The following is an 18,539-nucleotide window of genomic DNA, read 5'->3' on the forward strand; positions in this document are numbered from 1 at the left end:
CCTCACACATGTTTAGGCGCCTAACTTCCATTGATACTAAATGCCTGGGAGAATCTGGGCCCAAGGGGATCTGCCCCTGTTCAAGTCCCATCGCATGCAACTCACATTTGGACCACAACATGTGAAGAGTGTGATCCCCAAAAGATCCAGCCCTCACCCAATTTCTGTGGTGGGACAGGGGTAGGATAGGAGTGGTGGGGGCTTTGCTCAGACTGCACCCACAACCCCATTGTGGTTGGATGTTCCTGCAGCTCAAGTAACCAGCACTGACATTGTTCACTGATGCTTACGCTGAATGTCATCACTTCAGAGTTACAGGTTTCAGAGTAGCAGCCGTGTTAGTCTGTATTTGCAAAAAGAAAAGGAGTACTTGTGGCACCTTAGAGACTAACCAATTTATTTGAGCATAAGCTTTTGTGAGCAGCTCACGAAAGCTTATGCTCAAATAAATTGGTTAGTCGCTAAGGTGCCACAAGTACTCCTTTTCTTTTTACTTCAGAGTTAATGGCCCATGGATGGATGAGGCAGTTCACACCTCTGCAAGCTCTAATTTCCCGGTCATGTATCTATTGAGTCAGAGACGCAATACTGGATCAGAAGATGCAGGAGACCTGCTCAACCCCAGCTCACACAGCCACTGAGAAAGCGCCAGGTTTGCCTCATCCCCCTCCATTGCATTTTCCCTTTTGAGCCATGTGCAAGCGGAAGCAGAAGTTAAGTACCCCAGCTGGCTTCAAATTGGGAGAAAGCACGGTCTGATTGTTCAGGCATGCCAACAGACGATACCCTAAACAGCACACATCTACTCTGCCTTGGCGCAGACGGGGTGCAGCAAGCCCTGTCTACAGACATAACAAAGTTTCAAATCACTGCTGGTAAGTCTGATTTGGGCCCAAGTGTGTTGGAAACAGGGTGATTGGGGGGGCTCCAATTCAAGACAGCTTAAAGGGGCTTGGAAGTGCTCAAAACCCACCTCTGGAAATCAGGCCCCTTTAAAAGGACTCTAAAGCTGGTCAATTCTAAAAACTGAGGCACCCAAAGTGACTTTTGAAAATCTTGACTGGTATTTTCATTCCCACGTGGCACAGAAAAACCCCAGAGTTATAATCAGGGCAAGAAACTCAGTTCTAACCCTGGTAAATATCTAGACAAGAACCCGGGGCCTTAACCTTCCCCCCACCCCAGTGTAAAGAGGCAAAAAACCAATCCGCACTAAAACAAATCATATTTCATAACAGTTTAAACACACCGAGTCTATCTACACTGCAATAAAAGGCCCACGACATGGCCGCAGCAGGCCTGGGTCAGCTGACTTAGGCTCATGGAGGTCGGGCTGCAGTACTATAAAATTGCAGTGTAGACATTAGGGCTGGAGCCCGAGCTCTGAGACCCCGCGAAGGGGGTGGGCTCTGAGACTTGGTGCTGCAGGTTTTTAATCACAGTGTAGACATTCCCAAGGGGCCAAATCCTCTGCTGGTGTAAAACTGTCAGCGGTCTATTGACTTCCATGGAACTATGACCATTGACACCAGCTGAGGATCTGGGCCCAGACTATCCAAGGTATTTAGGGGCCTAACACCCATTGATTTCAATGAGAGAAAAGCATCTAAAGACTTTAGAGGATCTGGGCCCTGGCCCGTAGGGCCCAGTTGTCTGAGATTCTCAGCACCCACAACTCAACTGAATCCATGGGAGTGTGGGTGGGCTTGGGGACTACTTTGAAAATCAGGCTCCTGATTATTTTATTTTTCGTAGTGTAGACGGGGCAGTGAGGCCTCCAGCAGTCTGTCTTTGCATGCTCCTAGCTACTGAATCCAGCAGGCAGCGGGTTAGTAGTTTAAGGAGAGGAGGGTGGAATAGAGCAACTGAGCAAAGCTAAGAACCAACTCATCAATAACACCATCTTTCAATGTTTGTGTATTACAGCTAGTCACAATTTGTTCTGCATCCCAAAAATTTGTGCATGTCCAAAAATTGTATGTTCTGGAAACTTTTCATGGATGTTTTATTTGAAATGTATGATTTTCCTACTTTTACTTTTCTCCTTTTCTTTTGTTCCCCTTCTTTTCCTCACCCCCTGCCATTTTCAATGGGAATGGGAAAAAATGAGTTTGTTGAAAAAGACAAATTGAGGGGCCTGGGAGAGGAATAGTGAAAATAAATGGGTTCATTTTGAGCCTTGCAAAAAGAAAACAATTTCAAAACTTTTTCACAAAACCAACTCTATTAATAATGTAATCTTGGCTACTAACACCATCTCGGATCATGGTATCCAAAGGCAATTTGAAGCATCCCATTCTTCCCCATATCATCTGAGTCTGTAGGCCATCTACAGTTCTCGCTGTCTCAACATTGCCAACTCAGGAAGTCAGTTTCACTTCTGGGTTCCCAGCCCTGCAATGTTTGGGCTGCAAACACTTCAAGGGAGGGATTTATTTGTTTAAAGAAATTTTCAAATGTCTACTTCCAAATTCTACTTCCAAAATACTTCCAAATTCTAAATGTAAATGCTATTTTCTTTAGATTTATATTGTTAAAACTCCATAGAAATAGATCTATTGCTCTTAAGTTTTGTAAAAGCCTTTTTTATTTATTTATTGTGTGGGGGGGTGTTGAAATCTAAATTTTGGAACCCAAAACAGTGCTTGACAACTTCTTCCCTTTATAGAGATCACGCCGAGAACCAAGAAAGGGGGATCTGTTTTTACTGGATTGAAACTACGGCCTTTTCCCTCCCACCAACCAAAAGACAAAAAAGCCTCTTTTTAAAAGCAAGACACACACCAATAAAATGCATCTACTTTCCGTATTATTCCCATGTAGAAAAACGTCAAACAGTTTTGTACAAATATCTCACAGCTCAAGATTTTAAAATATTTCATGGTAAAAATCCCAAAGCAAAGCCTGCCCTGCTCAGACAGAAGGGAGCTACCGTTCCCTGTGATGTCTCTTGCCCTCCTCGTTTTCTTGTTGTGCTCTGTTGCATGTGTGTACGTGTGTGTTTTGCACGGATGCTCAGGAAACAGCAGACTGAAGAAATTAAAATCAAAACACATGGCCTGTCAGCTTCCCAGATCTCATCTCAGTATTGCCAACCCCGAGCATTCAAAAATCATGAGGTTTTTATAAAACACGATTTGGGGGGGGGGGGGCGGCTTTTTTCACTTGGAGCCTTTAGAGGTCACATGTTCAAAGTTTGCTCCACAACCAGGAAGATAGGAAAAACTTTGCTCTTCAATGAAAGCTGAGATTGTCACCTGAGTCCAGGACCTGCAGCTTTAAGAAAAACACCAAATACAGCCAGAGTTGGCAACACTGAGGCCAGCCAGGTAACAGGAATGTGGGGGATGGGAAAAGTCTAGGCAGATCTGTGTTCCTGGTAGGCTGAGGATTGAAGTTCAGATGAAATAAGTTTACTTCCCCATGGAGCTAGCTGCCAGCTGCAAAGTGACCCAGATGGAATTTCAAATGCCAGCCTGTCTGGAACCTCACCCTAAACAATTGTCCTGAAGCTTCAAGCTTTGGAAAGGGCAGCAGGCCCTGTGGGATTTTCCCTCATGCAGAAAGACTTGTTCACGCCCTTGGAGGAAGGGACAATGCCTGGGGAGATCATTTCAGAGGAGGGCTGACCTGCGTCAGAGGCAGCGCTTGGGATCTCGCTGCATAACCCGCAGGCGGATAGTGGCCACACACCTCTTCCTCCCCTGCTATGGACTGGCTCCAGGTTCCACTGAGGCGCAAAGGAGCTGCAGTGGGTGGCGAGTTGATCAAAACACAGGCACTGACTTTTGGTTTTGCGGGTGGGTGCTCCTCTCCACCCCCTGCCTCCCGTGCGAGCAGCAGGCAGGGCTTCGGAGGGGGGTGGAGGGAGAGAGGCCAAGTGACAGTGGGGCCTCAGGGTGGAGCAGGGGGTGGAGCACAGGTGGAGCCATGGTCCAGGCACCAGGGCCCACAAAAGATTAATCAGGCCCTGCAGCTGCTGGGCAACCCCTATTTTTTTAAGTGGGTGCTTCAGCCCTGGAGCACCCACAGAGTCGGCACCTATGGATCAAGAGCCTTCTTAAATGAAAGGGACGCGAGTAAGAAAGAGAATCTGCACAGTGAAATGCAGTTGCGGGGCCTACATGAACTCAGCGCTGAGCCGGACTGGGGAGCAAAGGGGAAACAATGTGATAAGCAGAGCCACACGCAGCACCAAACATTTAACGGGACTCCCCAGTCTCTCCCCTTCAGCATATACATCCTGTCAATACCAGGATTGCTGGCAGACTCTTCGCTTTAGCTGGAACACCAGATCCCTAGCCCAGGCTGGTGGCAGGACGAGGATCCGATTTGCCTCATCTTGACGATCTTCTCCTTCCCGTCTCCCTCCCCCCACCAATTCCAGCCACTGCACTCGCCCCCTCTCCCGTGGGCGGCACAGAGGCTGTCTGGCAGGCGCACTCCATCCCTGCATTTGCCAAACTCAAATCCACCAGAGAGAAAGATGCAGACACAAAAAGGCGCATCTGGAAAAGCAGCAAGTTCTTAGCTCTGCCCCTGCAGAAGGGAAGGGGAAAAGCAATTCTTAAAAAAAAATATATATATATATCAACTGTGCACGGACGTGTGTATTTCCAGCCCCGCAGCCCCCCCAAGATCAAGTCCAAAACGATCCAGTACAGAGCCCCATGAGTCCACGCACAGCACGGGGCCGGCTCAGCCTCTGCAGGCCAGACGAGCAATAGAAAAATGCAACAGTCCGTGTCCAGGCTGCTAGGTTTAAGTTAGAAACATATCTACTGTCCTATTCCTTGGCTCTGCAGCGTGGGCAGAATTCAGGGTCCCCAACCCACCCCCCCTAAAATCAGATAAAATCATCACAGTTCCGTGTTCCGCAAAGTTTTCCCTTTTCTTTGTTCCTCGGGCCCTCCCTCCTCAGGTAACACCACGAGCCCCTTGTCCTCAAGTAATGAGGCCTCTTCGCTAACGGCCAGTTGCCCATGTGCTCATGAAAGACAGAGATCAAGCCAAGGCCAGGCGCGCTCTCCAATGCCAGCAGTACCTCAGGGAGTGCAAGGGATCAGCTAGGACAAGCCACGTTTGATGTGTCGTGGAACAGGAGAGATGGCAGTGCCAGCTTCACAGGAACGGAGCCCTATTGCATCAGCCCGTGGGTAGGAGACGGCCAGCCCCTCGCCGTGAGCCAAACCCCCAATCCAACCCCCAGCAGCAGCCTTCTGCCTGCAGCGACGCCGTCCGGCCAGTCTGATTCACTCCCCCAGGCCAGGGTCGTGCTGGGGCTGTGCACGCATGTGCTGGACACCCACGGTGTTTCCTGACCCAGGAGGGGAAGGCAATGTGCAAAAAAAAAAATCAAAGCCAGATGAAGAGCTGGGTGCCATTTCGAGGAATCCTGGGGCTTTCCAGCCACTGAAGGAAGGGGAGGAGAACAGAAGAGAAGGAGCAGGGCATCTCTCCAGAGCCTCATTCTAGCTCTCATGTGTGTGGTAGGAGGTCTGCTTTCTCAGGTGTGGGCAGCCACAGGTGCCAAGCTGGCATCCAGCCTGCTGCCAGGCTGAATCAAGCTGGGGACGGTGCCTCCCGTCTCGCAGTCTCTCCACTGTGGCTGGTGAGGCGGGGGTGGGCAGGCGGGGGGGCAGTGGAGGAACCGGAGGCCCTCCCCTTACATCATGATGTGCCGCCGGCGGTGCAGGGCCAGGTGGTCCGAGCGCGAGAAGCTGCGGTCACAGTCCGAGCAGCGAAAGGGCTTGATGCCTGTGTGCTTGCGGAAATGCCGGGTGAGCTCGTCGGAGCGGGCAAACTTCCAGGTGCAGCCTTCCCAGGTGCATTTGTACGGCTTCTCTCCTGCACAGGGAGCAGAGGGGACAGCTCAGTGCTTGGGCACACATCAAACTTCTACCTATTATGGCAGCACCCACTGGCCTCCGTCCAAATTAGGCAGTATCTATTAGGTGCATTATGGTATCACCTATGGCTGTCAGCAGAGATCAGGCATTATTACGTACAAGGGGCATCACAGCAGTACCTACAAGCCTTAACCAAGATCAGATATTAAGGCCTGTAGGCTCTTAATTAGTAATAATGCCTGATCTCAGTTATTTATTAGGTGCATTACAGTAGCATTTACCTAGATCAGGGCTCCATCCTTGCTGCACAGTCACATGGTGAGGACACAGGCCCTGCCTCTTTCCCCCCGCCCCCCCAGGAAGCACTAGGAATGTCTGCTCTCTCCTGGCTCTGTTGGAAGACCTCAGGGAGGTAGAAGCAATCGGAGCATGCTGTGGCTTGGTGGAAGGTGGGAGGCTGTTGAACCTTTAACAAAAACTTCCCTTCTCCAAAATGGTATTTAGTCATTGACGCTAAGCAGATGTAACAACATAAAAATCAATCCACAACAAAAACTGCTATAACCCTCTTGGAACGCCTCTGGGCTGGCATTTCCATCACCTCATGCTGTAGGTCTGCCAGCTCGAGTCTAAACCTGAAGAGCTATCTGAGAAACCAGGAGGCTCTGTCAAGACCTAGGCAATCCTGGCTTGAAGGAGCCATGTACCCCTGCAGAGGGTTGTTATTATTGCTGGCATAAGGGAGAGGGGGAGGAGCCTCCATGAGACTGGGGGCTGGAGGAGTTGCTAGGATACTGGAGGGGTGGCTAGGATACTGGCCTGGGTTGCTAGGATACCTGTGTGGGTGGGTAAGAGGATGCTGCTATGAGTGTTGTTAGGCTGGCAGGGCAGAGGTGGGAGCAATAGTTAAATGCCCCTTGGCTGCAGGGGTTATGCGCATGCCACGCAAGCATTTCAGAGCATCCGAGTGCTGTTCAAAGCCCCTCTCCCATGATATGAAATGGGGGTAGGCTGGAGAGCAGGGCGACATCCTTTTGTATAGAAATGGATATTTTTGATTATTTTCGGAGGTTTATAACTGAATTTGTTTTCTCTCTCTCCAGCTGGGCTCACAATACTGAGACAAAGCAGCTCTCAGGCAGGGGGACATGAAAAAGAAACAGTGCCAAGGAACGCTTTCAGAATTCCCCACAAAGTTCAAAATACATTGTTTGCTAAAACACTTGGCATGATCCATAGATGTAATCGCACCCAAGTGGCTATGGCTGTGTGGACAGAGACCTAGAACTGGACTCAGTTCACTAGGAAGATAATGCACGGAGCAGAGCAACTGGAATGTCAGGTTTTGCCATTTTAGCAACTATACTGCAGAGCCATGTGCTTATTAGGGCCAGAGAAACCCGTGACAGAAGAGGCCTGCTGATTAGCCATTCCTTGGCCAGTGCAGGAAAGTTCTCTACTCCACGCCCCCCATGGCACTGTCTATTCAGGTTAGACTCCATCCCTTCCCTCTATCCCACAGCTCTCCCTGTTGGTTTTAGGAGAGCTACACTCGCATTCTGCCTGCCTTCGCTGAAGTAGGTTCAGTCGGAGAGCGGCTGCAGAGAGTGTCATTAGAAGATGGAGAGGAAGATTGGCACTAGCCTGGGCTGTGGCCCAGCTAGATTCAATTCTCTGCTCTGCCACTGACTTCCTGTGTGACCGTGGGTAAGTCACTTAGCCACTCTGTGCCTCAATTTCCCCAGCTGTACAATGGGGATAACAACACTGCCCTACAGCACTCGGATGCTGTAAAAGACTGTCAGCTGGTCAGATGCTGCGGTGATGTGGACCAGAGAAATACCAAAGACAGAAAGGATCAAGCAGTGCAATCCCTGCCTCAGTCTGACTGGGAGCGGGCCGGCTTTCTAAGTCTTGGCTCAAACGGCCTCATCAGCTTCAGGTGGATTTGTGTGGAGTAATGGCGCCATCTCGTGGTCAGACAGATTATTGGAGGAGAGGAAAATCAGGAACAGTCAACATGGATTCACCAAGAGCAAGTCATGCCTGACCAACCTGATTGCCTTCTATGATGAGATAACTGGCTCTGTGGATATGGTGAAAGCGGTGGACGTGATATATCTTGACTTTAGCAAAGCTTTTGATACGGTCTCCTACAGTATTGTTGCCAGCAAGTTAAAAAAGTATGCACTGGATGAATGGACTATAAGGTGGATAGAAAGCTGGCTAGATTGTCGGGCTCAATAGGTAGTGATCAATGGCTCGATGTCTAGTTGGCAGCTGGTATCAAGTGGAGTGCCCCAGGGGTCGGTCCTGGGGCCGATTTTGTTCATCATCTTTACCAATGATCTGGATGATGGGATTAATTGCACCCTCAGCAAGTTCACAGATGACACTAAGATGGGGGGAGAAGTAGATATGCTGAAGGGTAGGGATAGGGTCCAGAGTGACCTCGACAAATTAGAGGATTGGGCCAAAAGAAATCTGATGAGGTTCAACAAGGACAAGTGCAGAGTCCTGCACTTAGGACGGAAGAATCCCATGCTACAGGCTGGGGACCAGCTGGCTAAGCAGCAGTTCTGCAGGAAAGGACTTAGGGGTTACAGTGGACAAAAAGCTGGATATGAGTCAGCAGTGTGCCCTGGTTGCCAAGAAGGCCAATGGCATATTGGGCTGTACTAGTAGGAGCATTGCCAGCAGATCGAGGGAAGTGATTATTCCCCTTTATTTGGCACTGGTGAGGCGACACCTGGAGTATTGCGTCCAGTTTTGGTCCCCCCACTACAAAAGGGACGTGGACAAATTGGAGAGAGTCCAGCAGAGGGCAATGAAAATGATTAGGGGACTAGAGCACATGACTTATGAGGAGAGGCTGAGGGAACTGGGGTTATTTAGTCTGCAGAAGAGAAGAGTGAGGGGGGGATTTGATAGCAGCCTTCAATTACCTGAAGGGGGGTTCCAAAGAGGATGGAGCTAGGCTGTTCTCAGTGGTGGCAGATGACAGAACAAGCAGCAATGGTCTCAAGTTGCAGTGGGGGGAGGTCTAGGTTGGATATTCGGAAACACTATTCCACTAGGAGGGTGGTGAAGCACTGGAATGGGTTACCTAGGGAGGTGGTGGAATTTCCATCCTTAGAGGTTTTTAAGGCCTGGCTTGACAAAGCCCTGGCTGGGATGATTTAGTTGGGGTTGGTCCTGCTTTAAGCAGGGGATTGGACTAGATGACCTCCTGAGGTCTCTTCCAACCCTAATATTGTACGATTCTATTATTATAATGCAGTGTTCCCAATGACTCTCTAAAGGAATGGATCTTTCATCCGTGCACCTCATGGATTACGGGATAGGGTCCCAATCCTGCCTTCAGTTACACCCATAAAACCCCCTTCAGAGTTTGGGGGACCCCTTGATCCTACTGAACAACTAATTCAGAGGGGGGAAATCCATCCCCCCCTTCAGAGAGTATGCAGGCTTTCCTGTTTGCAGAGGTCAGCTGCTGGACTGTGGGGGGCGCTGCCCTGAGATGGGGGCAAGGCAAAGAGATGGATGGATGGCTCAATAGCCCCCTGATTTCTGCAGCCCAGGGAGAAGTGCATTTAACAGCCTCCATCCTGAGCTGATCCCCTCAAGGGGAGGGGATGGAGAGGCCGTGACTCCTCGTGCTGCACTGTACGCAGGCCTATACATTACGGCCTCGCCGGGTGGGGCCAGACGCAGCAGCCAGGAGGGACAGCACTGCATTCTCAGTCAAACACATGTGTGTTAGAGGAGGACAAAAGCCCTCCCCCATGAAGCAGAGCAGGGAACAGCCTAGGGGATCATGGTCAGCAAAAATAAATCCCCTTCTTAGTCCCAAAGGGCTAATGGTCCTGATCCTCAAAGGCATTGATTCCGATTGGAGTTAGGTGCCTAAATGCCTTAGAGGATCCAGGACAATATCCCTCCAGTATGACATGCCATATGTCCCAGTTAGCCCACTCCAGCAGCTCATCTAGCCCACTCCAGCAGCTCATCTGGAAGCCCATGGCACCCAGTCACAAAACTCCTCTTGCCCCCAGGGGATATGAATCTCCTCCCCTGGCCCCCCAGCTCTCAAGGCCACACATTCAAATCCAATTGTAAAGGCTTTCACAGACAACCCAGCACTTGGAAGCTGTGTCCAGAAGGCAGACGTCTGCCCCCTGGTGGTTATCTGAGAACTACACACCCATGCAAGCAGAGCAAGGACAGTACCATACGCAGAGAGAGTCAGGGCCTGTGCAGATTGTGGGCAGGTTGTGAGCCCGGAGCAGCATGGCTCCCTTCGCAATTAACCCTGAGGGCTGGCAGCTGGAATTTCCCTCTAATTAAAAAGCCCCCTTCAACCCAGCCTGGAGTAGGTTGCACATGGCTCACAGCTTTCCAAACTGAGAACCCTGGACTGGAGTCACTGGGCATTTGGGCTCTCCCGGCTGCAGGGCACGGCCCTGTGCCCACTGAGCTGGGCACAGAGAGGCATGAAGCCAAGGTGGAGATAAGCTCAGAGGCCCTTCCTGCCAGACCACAGGATGGACAGGGTCTTGGAGATGCAGGGCATGATCACAGAGTCCCAGGAATGCTGAACTAGGGCACCTCTGGTTTTGTGGGAGGACTTGGTGGGGATCTCAGCTGTGCTGTCTCTGAGGCTGGAGAGCTCACAAAATGGTTCACTAGCCATTGGAGTTAAACCAAGGTGAACAAAACTAAGCCAAACTGGGTTGTGTGTTCCCTGTTACCCCACAGCACTGCCCGCCCTCTGCCTCCTCTGGGGATCTCAGCCCAAATGCACTGTGTAGGAAGGGACACACCAGCTCCCAGTGCAGCTACCTTCGTGCTGGTACACAGAAACCCCTGCCCGGGTGGGGCAGGGAATCTCATCCATCAGGCACTGCCACTCACGGATTGTACTGGAGCCAGTTCAGAGCTGGTGCAAGGTCAGCCCTGGAGCAGCCCCTCCACAGAGCAAGATCAGCAAGGTTCTGCCCTGCTGATCTTATCCTGTCCCTAGTAGTAAGGGGACCTCAGTGTCCACGGCCCAGCCATGCCTTGGTCTCTGCTATGGTGAGCAGAAAGGCCGTGGGGGGGCGATGGGCCCGTGGGAGATTCCCCCCCGCAGCACCGAGGTCCCCCGGCTGGGCGGTGGGACGGCTCTGGAGCGTAGCCACCCTGGGCTGGCAGCAGCATGGCACAGGCTGCCCCACCGAGCCCTACCTGTATGTATCCTCCTGTGTGCTTTGAGGTGGGAGCTTTTCGTGTACACCTTGTTGCAGCCCTCGAAGTCACACTGGTGAATCCGCCTCTTCTTCAAGTCGGGGGACTCGGCCCGCTGCATCCGGGCCACCGGCGACCGCGACCTGGGCAGGGGGAGACAGCAGTGTCACACAGCGCTGGTTCCTGGGGGCCCCACCCTCTCCCTCCGGGCTGGCACAGCCCCTCGCAGCAGACTACGCCTGACTTGCAGCAACCAGGGAACCATAGCTCCACCCCAGGGATGGCCTTACCTACCACAGCCGGATTCCACCCCCACAATGGGTAGCACCATGCCAGTGCCCTGGGCAGTCATTTATGAAGCAGCTTTGTGCAGCCTCATCAACGTGGGGGAGGGGAAGCCGATACTCCCTCCCCTGCTGGACAGACCCAACAGGCAAGCCTTGCTTTCTCCGCCCCCAGCCCCGTACTACGCAGGTGCCAATCCCAGCTCTATCACCAAGAAGTGGGCCCACCCCAGCCATAGACCAGGGCAGTGTGTGGATGGCACTCACTCTCTCTGCAGGTCCTGGAAGGGGGCTGAGCTGCTCTCCGTGACGCTGTCCTCGCTGTCACTGTTCATCTCCAGGGGGTACATGGAGCTGGGGTCAATTTTCACTGGGGAGGAAAGAGACCCACTGAAACCGGAGATAGCCCCAGAGCCACATCCCCTTGCTCTGTCCCCAGCTCTGACCAGGAATCAAAGCCACTGCACCATGGGATAACGCTCCCTCTGCTGACCTAGAACCCACAGGGTCCTCCTCCTGGGCTGCAGGGATTGGTCACCTCACCCCTGCCCAGAGCTGTCTGTAACATTGGCCGCCCCAGCACTGGAGCCCTGAGTCCCCTCTCAATCCATCTCTCCTGCCCCTTGCCCAGTCACAGGGACATGAGCCAGCAGCACAAGGGAGCTGCCTGGCACAGCGGGGGGATGGCACTGGATGGGGTGCGGAGGACTGGACAGACAGGGCATTGGAGTGGTGGGGAAGGTTTCCAGCCTGAGCCCACAACACTTCACCCAGCCCCAGAGCCCAGCTCCGGGGAAAAACCTGCTAATCTGTCTAGCGGGAAGCAGCGCCCCAAGCCAGCAGGGGGTTGGCAGCATCTCAGCCCCCACCAGTCACTCAGAATGGGCTGAGACAGGCCTACCCGTGCTCTGAGGGGCAGCGGGGCCTTCGACACGCCCAGCACAGGAGTCGGTCACAGAGCTGGACAGGGACCGGCTCGCACCCCAGAGCAGGACACCTGGTACAGCTGATGGGGTTGGGGGAGGGGGTTGGCAGCCTGGGCAGGGATGGGGCCCAACAGTTCCCCGGCCCATCCATGGGATCCAGACCCAAGACCCAGGCCCAGCCCCACCACCTCGTCCCCTCCCCACCCCCTGGGCAAGGCACTGGAGCATAGGTGCAGCCATCAGAAAGAGCTCCCCCTCCCCCCGCTCCTGGTTCATTTCAGCTACTCCCGCCCCCCAACTTCCACACGTGTCCCTGGCCAGAGGGGAACCAGCCAGGGCCTCCGACAGGAAGCGCCTGGGAGTTCTCTGCTCACCGGATGGGAGGCAGGAAGCGCTGGGAGTGGGGGGAGCCAGTCTAACTGGAACCAGAGCAGCCTTGGAGCCGGCCGCAGGGGGGGCCTGGGAGGGGAGGTCAAGACCCCACCCTGTGGTGAGGGAGAAGGCAGCCTGCCAAACCCCCCCTTACCCCACTCCCCAGGATGAAGGGCAGACAGACAGCCTCCTCCCACGGCTGACTGACTCACAGCCACTCGACTGTGGAGCCAGGCAGCTCCCCAGCACTGGGGGGCCCGCCTGCCCCGGGCAGGAATCCCAGCTCTGCCATGCAGCTCCGGGCAGTGTGGGAAAGAAACAGGCACTGAGCCCAAGGTGATGGGTGCAGCATGAGAACTGGAACAGATAGGGTGGAGTGGGGCCTGCCAGGCAGTTGTGAGGGGTGGCTGATCCCCTCCCCACAGCCGGGAACCACCCAGCGCCTACCAGTGCTGATCAGCCAGCTGAGAATCAAACCCACCCACAAACACACAGAGAGCAGGGACCCCTCCCAAGCCTCTGACAGGAATCGCACCCATCCCCCAAACACAGAGCTGGGACCCCGCCCAACCCCACCCCCAGCGTACACACAGAGCAGGGAAACTCCCTTCCTCCAGCTCCAGTAGGAATCATGTTCATCTCCCAACTGGGAAAACTCCCCTCCCTCCCCATCTCCCCCAAACAGGACCACCACCCTGCCCCCAACACACTTAGCCAAGAAATAGCCCATTCAGCACCTCCCCTCCATCCTACCCAGGTGGTCCTGAATTCTGGGTATCCAGTTTCACAGGGCCCTGTTGGACAGGCTAAGGGGCCCCAAGCCAAGCTCCCACGCACTGAGGCAACTAGAGTCAGGGACCACCTGTGAAAGCGTGGCTACAAACCCACCCCTCTCCTGCAACTGGGGAGCCCCCCCTGGAGCCTCCCTTGACCAGTCCCATCAGTCCCGGGCACACTGAACTGCCAGCGTCAGGTGCTGAGTGCCGCCCCATACCCCCAGAGAGCAGCTCCCAGGCAGCCAGAGCTCCCAAAGAACAGGGAGGAAGCCAGCTGAGCCAGGCCTTTAGGGAGAAACCCCCTCCCACCCCCACATCAGTAGGCAGGGTCTGATGTGGCTGCACCTTCTCAGGGGTGGGCTCCCGGGCACACATGCTGTGGGTGCAGGGCGATGGTGCAAAGGGTGGGGGAGATTCGGTGCAGAACCATTGGCACCCCACATGGTGCAGGGCTAGGGCATATGGAGAGGGAGCTGCGGGGCCAGTGGAGGGAATGAGGCTGGGAAAGAGGAATGGCAGGGGGAGGGGAAGAAGAGATCCAGAATACACTGGGGGAAATCCCAACTGCCTTGGAGAGAGCAGCTGGGGGACACAGGCTCCGAGCCCGCGGCCTGCTGGCAGGGGGGATCAGCGATGGGACTCTCACAGACACCATGGGCTCTGGTCAGAGACGGGCCAGCAGAGCAGATCCCGACTATGCTAGTGCAGCTGGGACACCCAACAGCCTTTCCGATCGCCAGGCCGGGCCTTGCCTTCCAAAGCACATGCTGCATTTCCCGGGAAGTGACTGAGCACACGGCAGGGCTGACGCAAGCCCGGCTGGAACATGGAGTTAGACACCTAGCCCTGCTCCCTCTTGCTGGGTTTGAACTCGGAGCCCGTGGAGAAGGGACCGCCCACCTACCACAACTGGCCACTTGGGGTCAGGGGAGCGTCATGCAGCATCATGCACCTACAGGCGAAGGAAGGAGGCAAGGCATTTGCCCGCTGGGCACCACATGATGCCTGCCCATTGCAGCAGTGCCGGCACGCCAGGCTTCCTCCCACACCCAGACAGATGGGCTTCATCACGCTCTGGGAGCGGAGCCAACAGGACCTTATGAAGCCCTGGCTTGGCTGCTGCCTTATGACGCTAGCCCTGGTGAAAGGTACCAGATGGACAGCTCTGCCACGGAAGTGGGTCAGCGGCAGGGCAATCTTCCCCCACGATGCCCCCAGCTGACATGCTTAAGCCCTAACCAGGAAGGATCCCATCTCCAGGGGTCCAGTCTCCATGGCCCAATCTGTCCATGGCTGGGCCAGTTCTGGGATCCCTCCACGGCTCTGCCAATATCCCTCAAATCCCAAGCTACTGCTTCACTCTGCTAGTCCAGTCCTGGGCTCCCCAAGCCTGACCCACAACCCCGCTCCCCCATCTCCCAGTGGTTCCTGCTCTGGGCTCCCCTACCCACTGATCTCTGCTGATGCTCCTCAAATCCTGCCAACACTCCTCAATCCCAACCCACAGCCCTGGGGAAGGGAAGTGAGCCCTTACCAGATCCGGCGTTCTTGCCATCACCGCCGATGAGGGGCACGGTGATGGCGGCGGTGACTCCGTCTGTGGGCATGGTGGTGTAGACCACGGGCAGGGACTGCACCACCACTGGGATGGTCTGTAGATTGCCCATCTTGCTGGGCAGGTTGACCGAGGGGATTGTGTGGATGACGTGCAGGATCTGCTGGCCCCCGCTGCCCTGCGTGGAGGCCAGGATGGAGCCAGGGGACAGCACGGCGGGGATGGCGGACGAAGAGCCCAGCCCCGTGGGTGACATGGAGACCACAGGGGCCTGGATGGGTGGTGCCACCAGCATGGGCGAGGACCTGATGGAGGAGGGCAGCAGGGTGGAGGACTGAAGAGACACCTTGGGCTTGTTGAGTGACAGGTCCACGGGCTCGGCCTGGGGCTGGTTGCAGTCGCTGGCCAGCAGCTCTTCAGGAGGCTCCGTCTTTATGTCAGTCAGCAGCACCGGGGGCTCTATGGAGCTGTCCTCCAGCAGTGATGAGGAGCTCATCTTGGGCAGCACCTTACTCTGGACTGAGCCTGCAGCCTGGGAGAGACAAGAAATCAACAATGAGGGCACCGGGGCGTGGACTGAGTGAGGCCAGCACATGGCACTTCCCAAGCCCTCCACTGGGAGGCACTGCAGCAACTGGGAAGGGAGAAACTGCCCCACACCCTGGGAGGGAGGGAAATACCAGTGTCCCCCATTTTACTCATGGGGAAATTGAGGCACAGAAAGGGGGAAGTGACTTTCCCAAGATCACCCAGCAGATCTAGGAACTGAACCCAAATGTCCAGATTCCCAACCTAGTTCCCCACCCACTGGGCCACACTGCCCAGCATGACAAAAGCTCCATGCAGCAGGGTCAAATGGGCTCTCAAGAAACGCATCCCAGCACTGTAGCTAGTCACGGATAGAGACACACAGGGTACTGGCTCTGTGGTGTGGGAGGGAAGGGTGAGGTAGCTGGAACCAACCACTTCTTCCAGGTCATTTTGCTGGCAGATTGCTAGCGTCTCCCCCGGCACAGACTCACTACACAGGGGACAGGAGGGAGCTGGACTGCAGCCATCAGACGCACAACAGAGCTCAGCCTCTCAACGCCCATCTGTCCAGGTACTGCTATGGCCATGCTCTCCACAGCATTGGAGCACCTGGGGAGGCAGGGGCCATCACTCCCGTCTTCGAGATAAGGAAATTGAGGCACAAAGGGGGAGAGCAGGTTTCCCACTGCTCACAGTGAATCACTGGTAAGGCTGGGAGGGAGCGCCGGAGTCCTGGCTCCCAGTCCTGTGCTCAGACCATGCTGTGGGCATGGGCATCACACCGCTAAGCACTACACTGGATTAGAAGGGAGAGCAGATGCCGGAGACATTCACCCTGCCGTGTTACACCGTAGCCCCAGACGTACCATGGTGTGCGTGGAAGAACCCTTGCATTAACCCTTGCGCTTCCAGAAGGCTAGCATTACCCGCACGCCCACCAACATCCTCCCTCGGGAACGCGGCATGAGAAACAGCAGCGTTCATGGGGTAAGCTTGAGAAATTCCTATTCTGGCTTTTTCTGCATTTCGTTTTTAAAAAGAAAGAACTCCTGCCCCGCCAGTTCCAATGGAATGATCCTTCCAATGCACCCAGCCGGTCTGGCATCCCCTCAGCCAGGGGATGGGAGGCAAGAGTCATTCACTGCATGTGTGCCTGTGTGCATGCAGGGAAGAGAGCCCAGATTCGGTGGGAGGGGAGACAAGGAGTGAATCTGGGTCATGGGATGAGCCATTTGGAACCTAAGCTTCGGGACCCGGAGCCAGCCGGGTGGAGCAGCCACACAGAGCTGGCAGAGGGCCACTAGGCTTTAGGCTCCTGGTCTGAGTCAACGATTCTCTCTCGCTCCCATTGCTTCAAAGCGGGGCACTTGCTAAAACACCCGACAAACACCCCATGGATGCTGCCCCGGGGTACCACTTTACCGAGCTTCCTGGTGTGTGGAGAAAAGAGGGGGGAAGGAGAAGAGGGATGACTTCAATCCACAGCCAAACCCTCCCTCCCCTGCCACTCTAGAGCAGACGAGGAGGGGTGGGGTGGGGAAGGGAGGAAGCACAGCTCCAGGCAGCTCCGAAGCCCTGGCCTTTGAAATCAATGTGCTGGACACCCTGACCAAAGTCAATTAGAAAATGAGACTCCCCGCCCACCCACCAGTTCAGCCTGGTTCCCCGGCTAGGCCTGCTGCAGGGCGTGGGGATGGCTCCATGACTCTCTCCAGTAGGGAGACTCCCACATGCTGCAACATGCAATCAGCTCATCTTACACAATGCTTCTGTCACAATCCAGGGCAACTGCACCTGTTAAGTTCCTCAGCCGTCCCCAATCTTGGGTACAGACCTGCATCTCGCTTCCTCCTGGCTAGGGTTTTCTAGGCTGCACAGCTCCCTGCCTGCACTGGGATATTCTGAGCAAGCCAGACTGCCTGAACATGCCAGCGTCTGCTCTGTGCTTGCTCTCCGAAGAGCTGGAATTGCCAGCAATCACAAGCTACCATGCAGCTCTAAGCAAGCACATTTATTCTTAAGGTAAAAGCATCACAGAGACCATGTCTTAAAAACAGTAAAAAAAACTTACACACCTGCTTACCAGAGCTCACTCCCAACTCCAAGGAGGGCTCTGGTAGGAATCAGCCCTCCAAACCCCCCACCACAAGGTCTTTCCTGTGGTTACAAGTGTACAACAGTCCTCAATCAGAATCAGAACAGTTCAGTCTGTCCTTTGATCTTGGCCTCATGTAACAGGTGATCAGCAGACAGAGGTCCACCCACTGCAAAAGACTGGGTTTGTGCATAACTGGGAGTAGGGAATTGCATTCATATCCCTCTACAAATTTCCCAGCAAAACCACTTCACATATATTGTCCCAAAAGACCATTTGTGTCTGCCACATTGTTCAGTATAGTCCTTGGATCATCCAGGCCCATAATAATACTTAACCGTTACAACTACTAGAACAGACTCCAAAGATACTTAAACTTAATTCAATAAGGTTTTTCCAAGGATACTACAGGAAATCGCCATGTCTGTCACAACCTCTCATCCCAAAAGGCCCCACTATACACAGGCAGCAAATGCAGCCACTTCTGGGGTTGAGAGTAGCGGCCAATGAAAACACAGCACAAAGAGATGAAACGAGAGAACAGGAGTATGTTACAAAGGATATAGGGGCAACCACAAAGGGCCAGGGAATTCTGAATATCATGCAAAGCGGAAAGGACCCGGGTGACAAAGGTCTCATCTGAAAAAATTCCACCCAACCCAGCAAAATGTGGTGGAATGCCACTGATGCACCTGGGAAGTTTAGTTTGGCTGACTTGACTCTGCCTGGATCTGAACCGACCCTTGAAAGGAAACAAAGCAGTTCAATCAGTAAGTCATCCCTTCAGTGCCGAGTTAGCCACTGGAGTGACTGACACGGACAAGCTAGACTTGGGTTGAGTGCTGCACTGAACACCTCTACATAGCGGCATCTTATGTCGTAAGCATCCAGAAGAGGCTGCCTAGCTTAGTGCTTAGCTATTTGA

The 18,539-nt window shown here is 54.0% G+C and overlaps 1 protein-coding gene across 6 annotated transcripts in view; it reads right to left on the minus strand.

Annotated features, from left to right (window-relative positions):
• Positions 1–3,001: 3,001 nt before the first annotated feature.
• The window catches only part of KLF8 (KLF transcription factor 8), an 88,651-nt gene continuing 73,113 nt past the window's right edge, over positions 3,002–18,539 (minus strand). For all 6 annotated transcript variants that reach the window (XM_073360691.1, XM_073360690.1, XM_073360693.1 and 3 more), the window contains 4 exons: positions 14,968–15,520; positions 11,627–11,729; positions 11,076–11,218; positions 3,002–5,847 (listed from right to left, as the gene is read on the minus strand). In XM_073360691.1, the coding sequence (XP_073216792.1) occupies positions 5,666–5,847; positions 11,076–11,218; positions 11,627–11,729; positions 14,968–15,520 (981 nt within the window). In that variant the 3' untranslated portion in view covers positions 3,002–5,665. The remainder of the gene's footprint in view (positions 5,848–11,075; positions 11,219–11,626; positions 11,730–14,967; positions 15,521–18,539) is intronic.

The sequence above is a fragment of the Lepidochelys kempii genome, chromosome 9 (genome assembly GCF_965140265.1).
Source record: "Lepidochelys kempii isolate rLepKem1 chromosome 9, rLepKem1.hap2, whole genome shotgun sequence".
Taxonomy (NCBI): Eukaryota; Metazoa; Chordata; order Testudines; family Cheloniidae; genus Lepidochelys; species Lepidochelys kempii.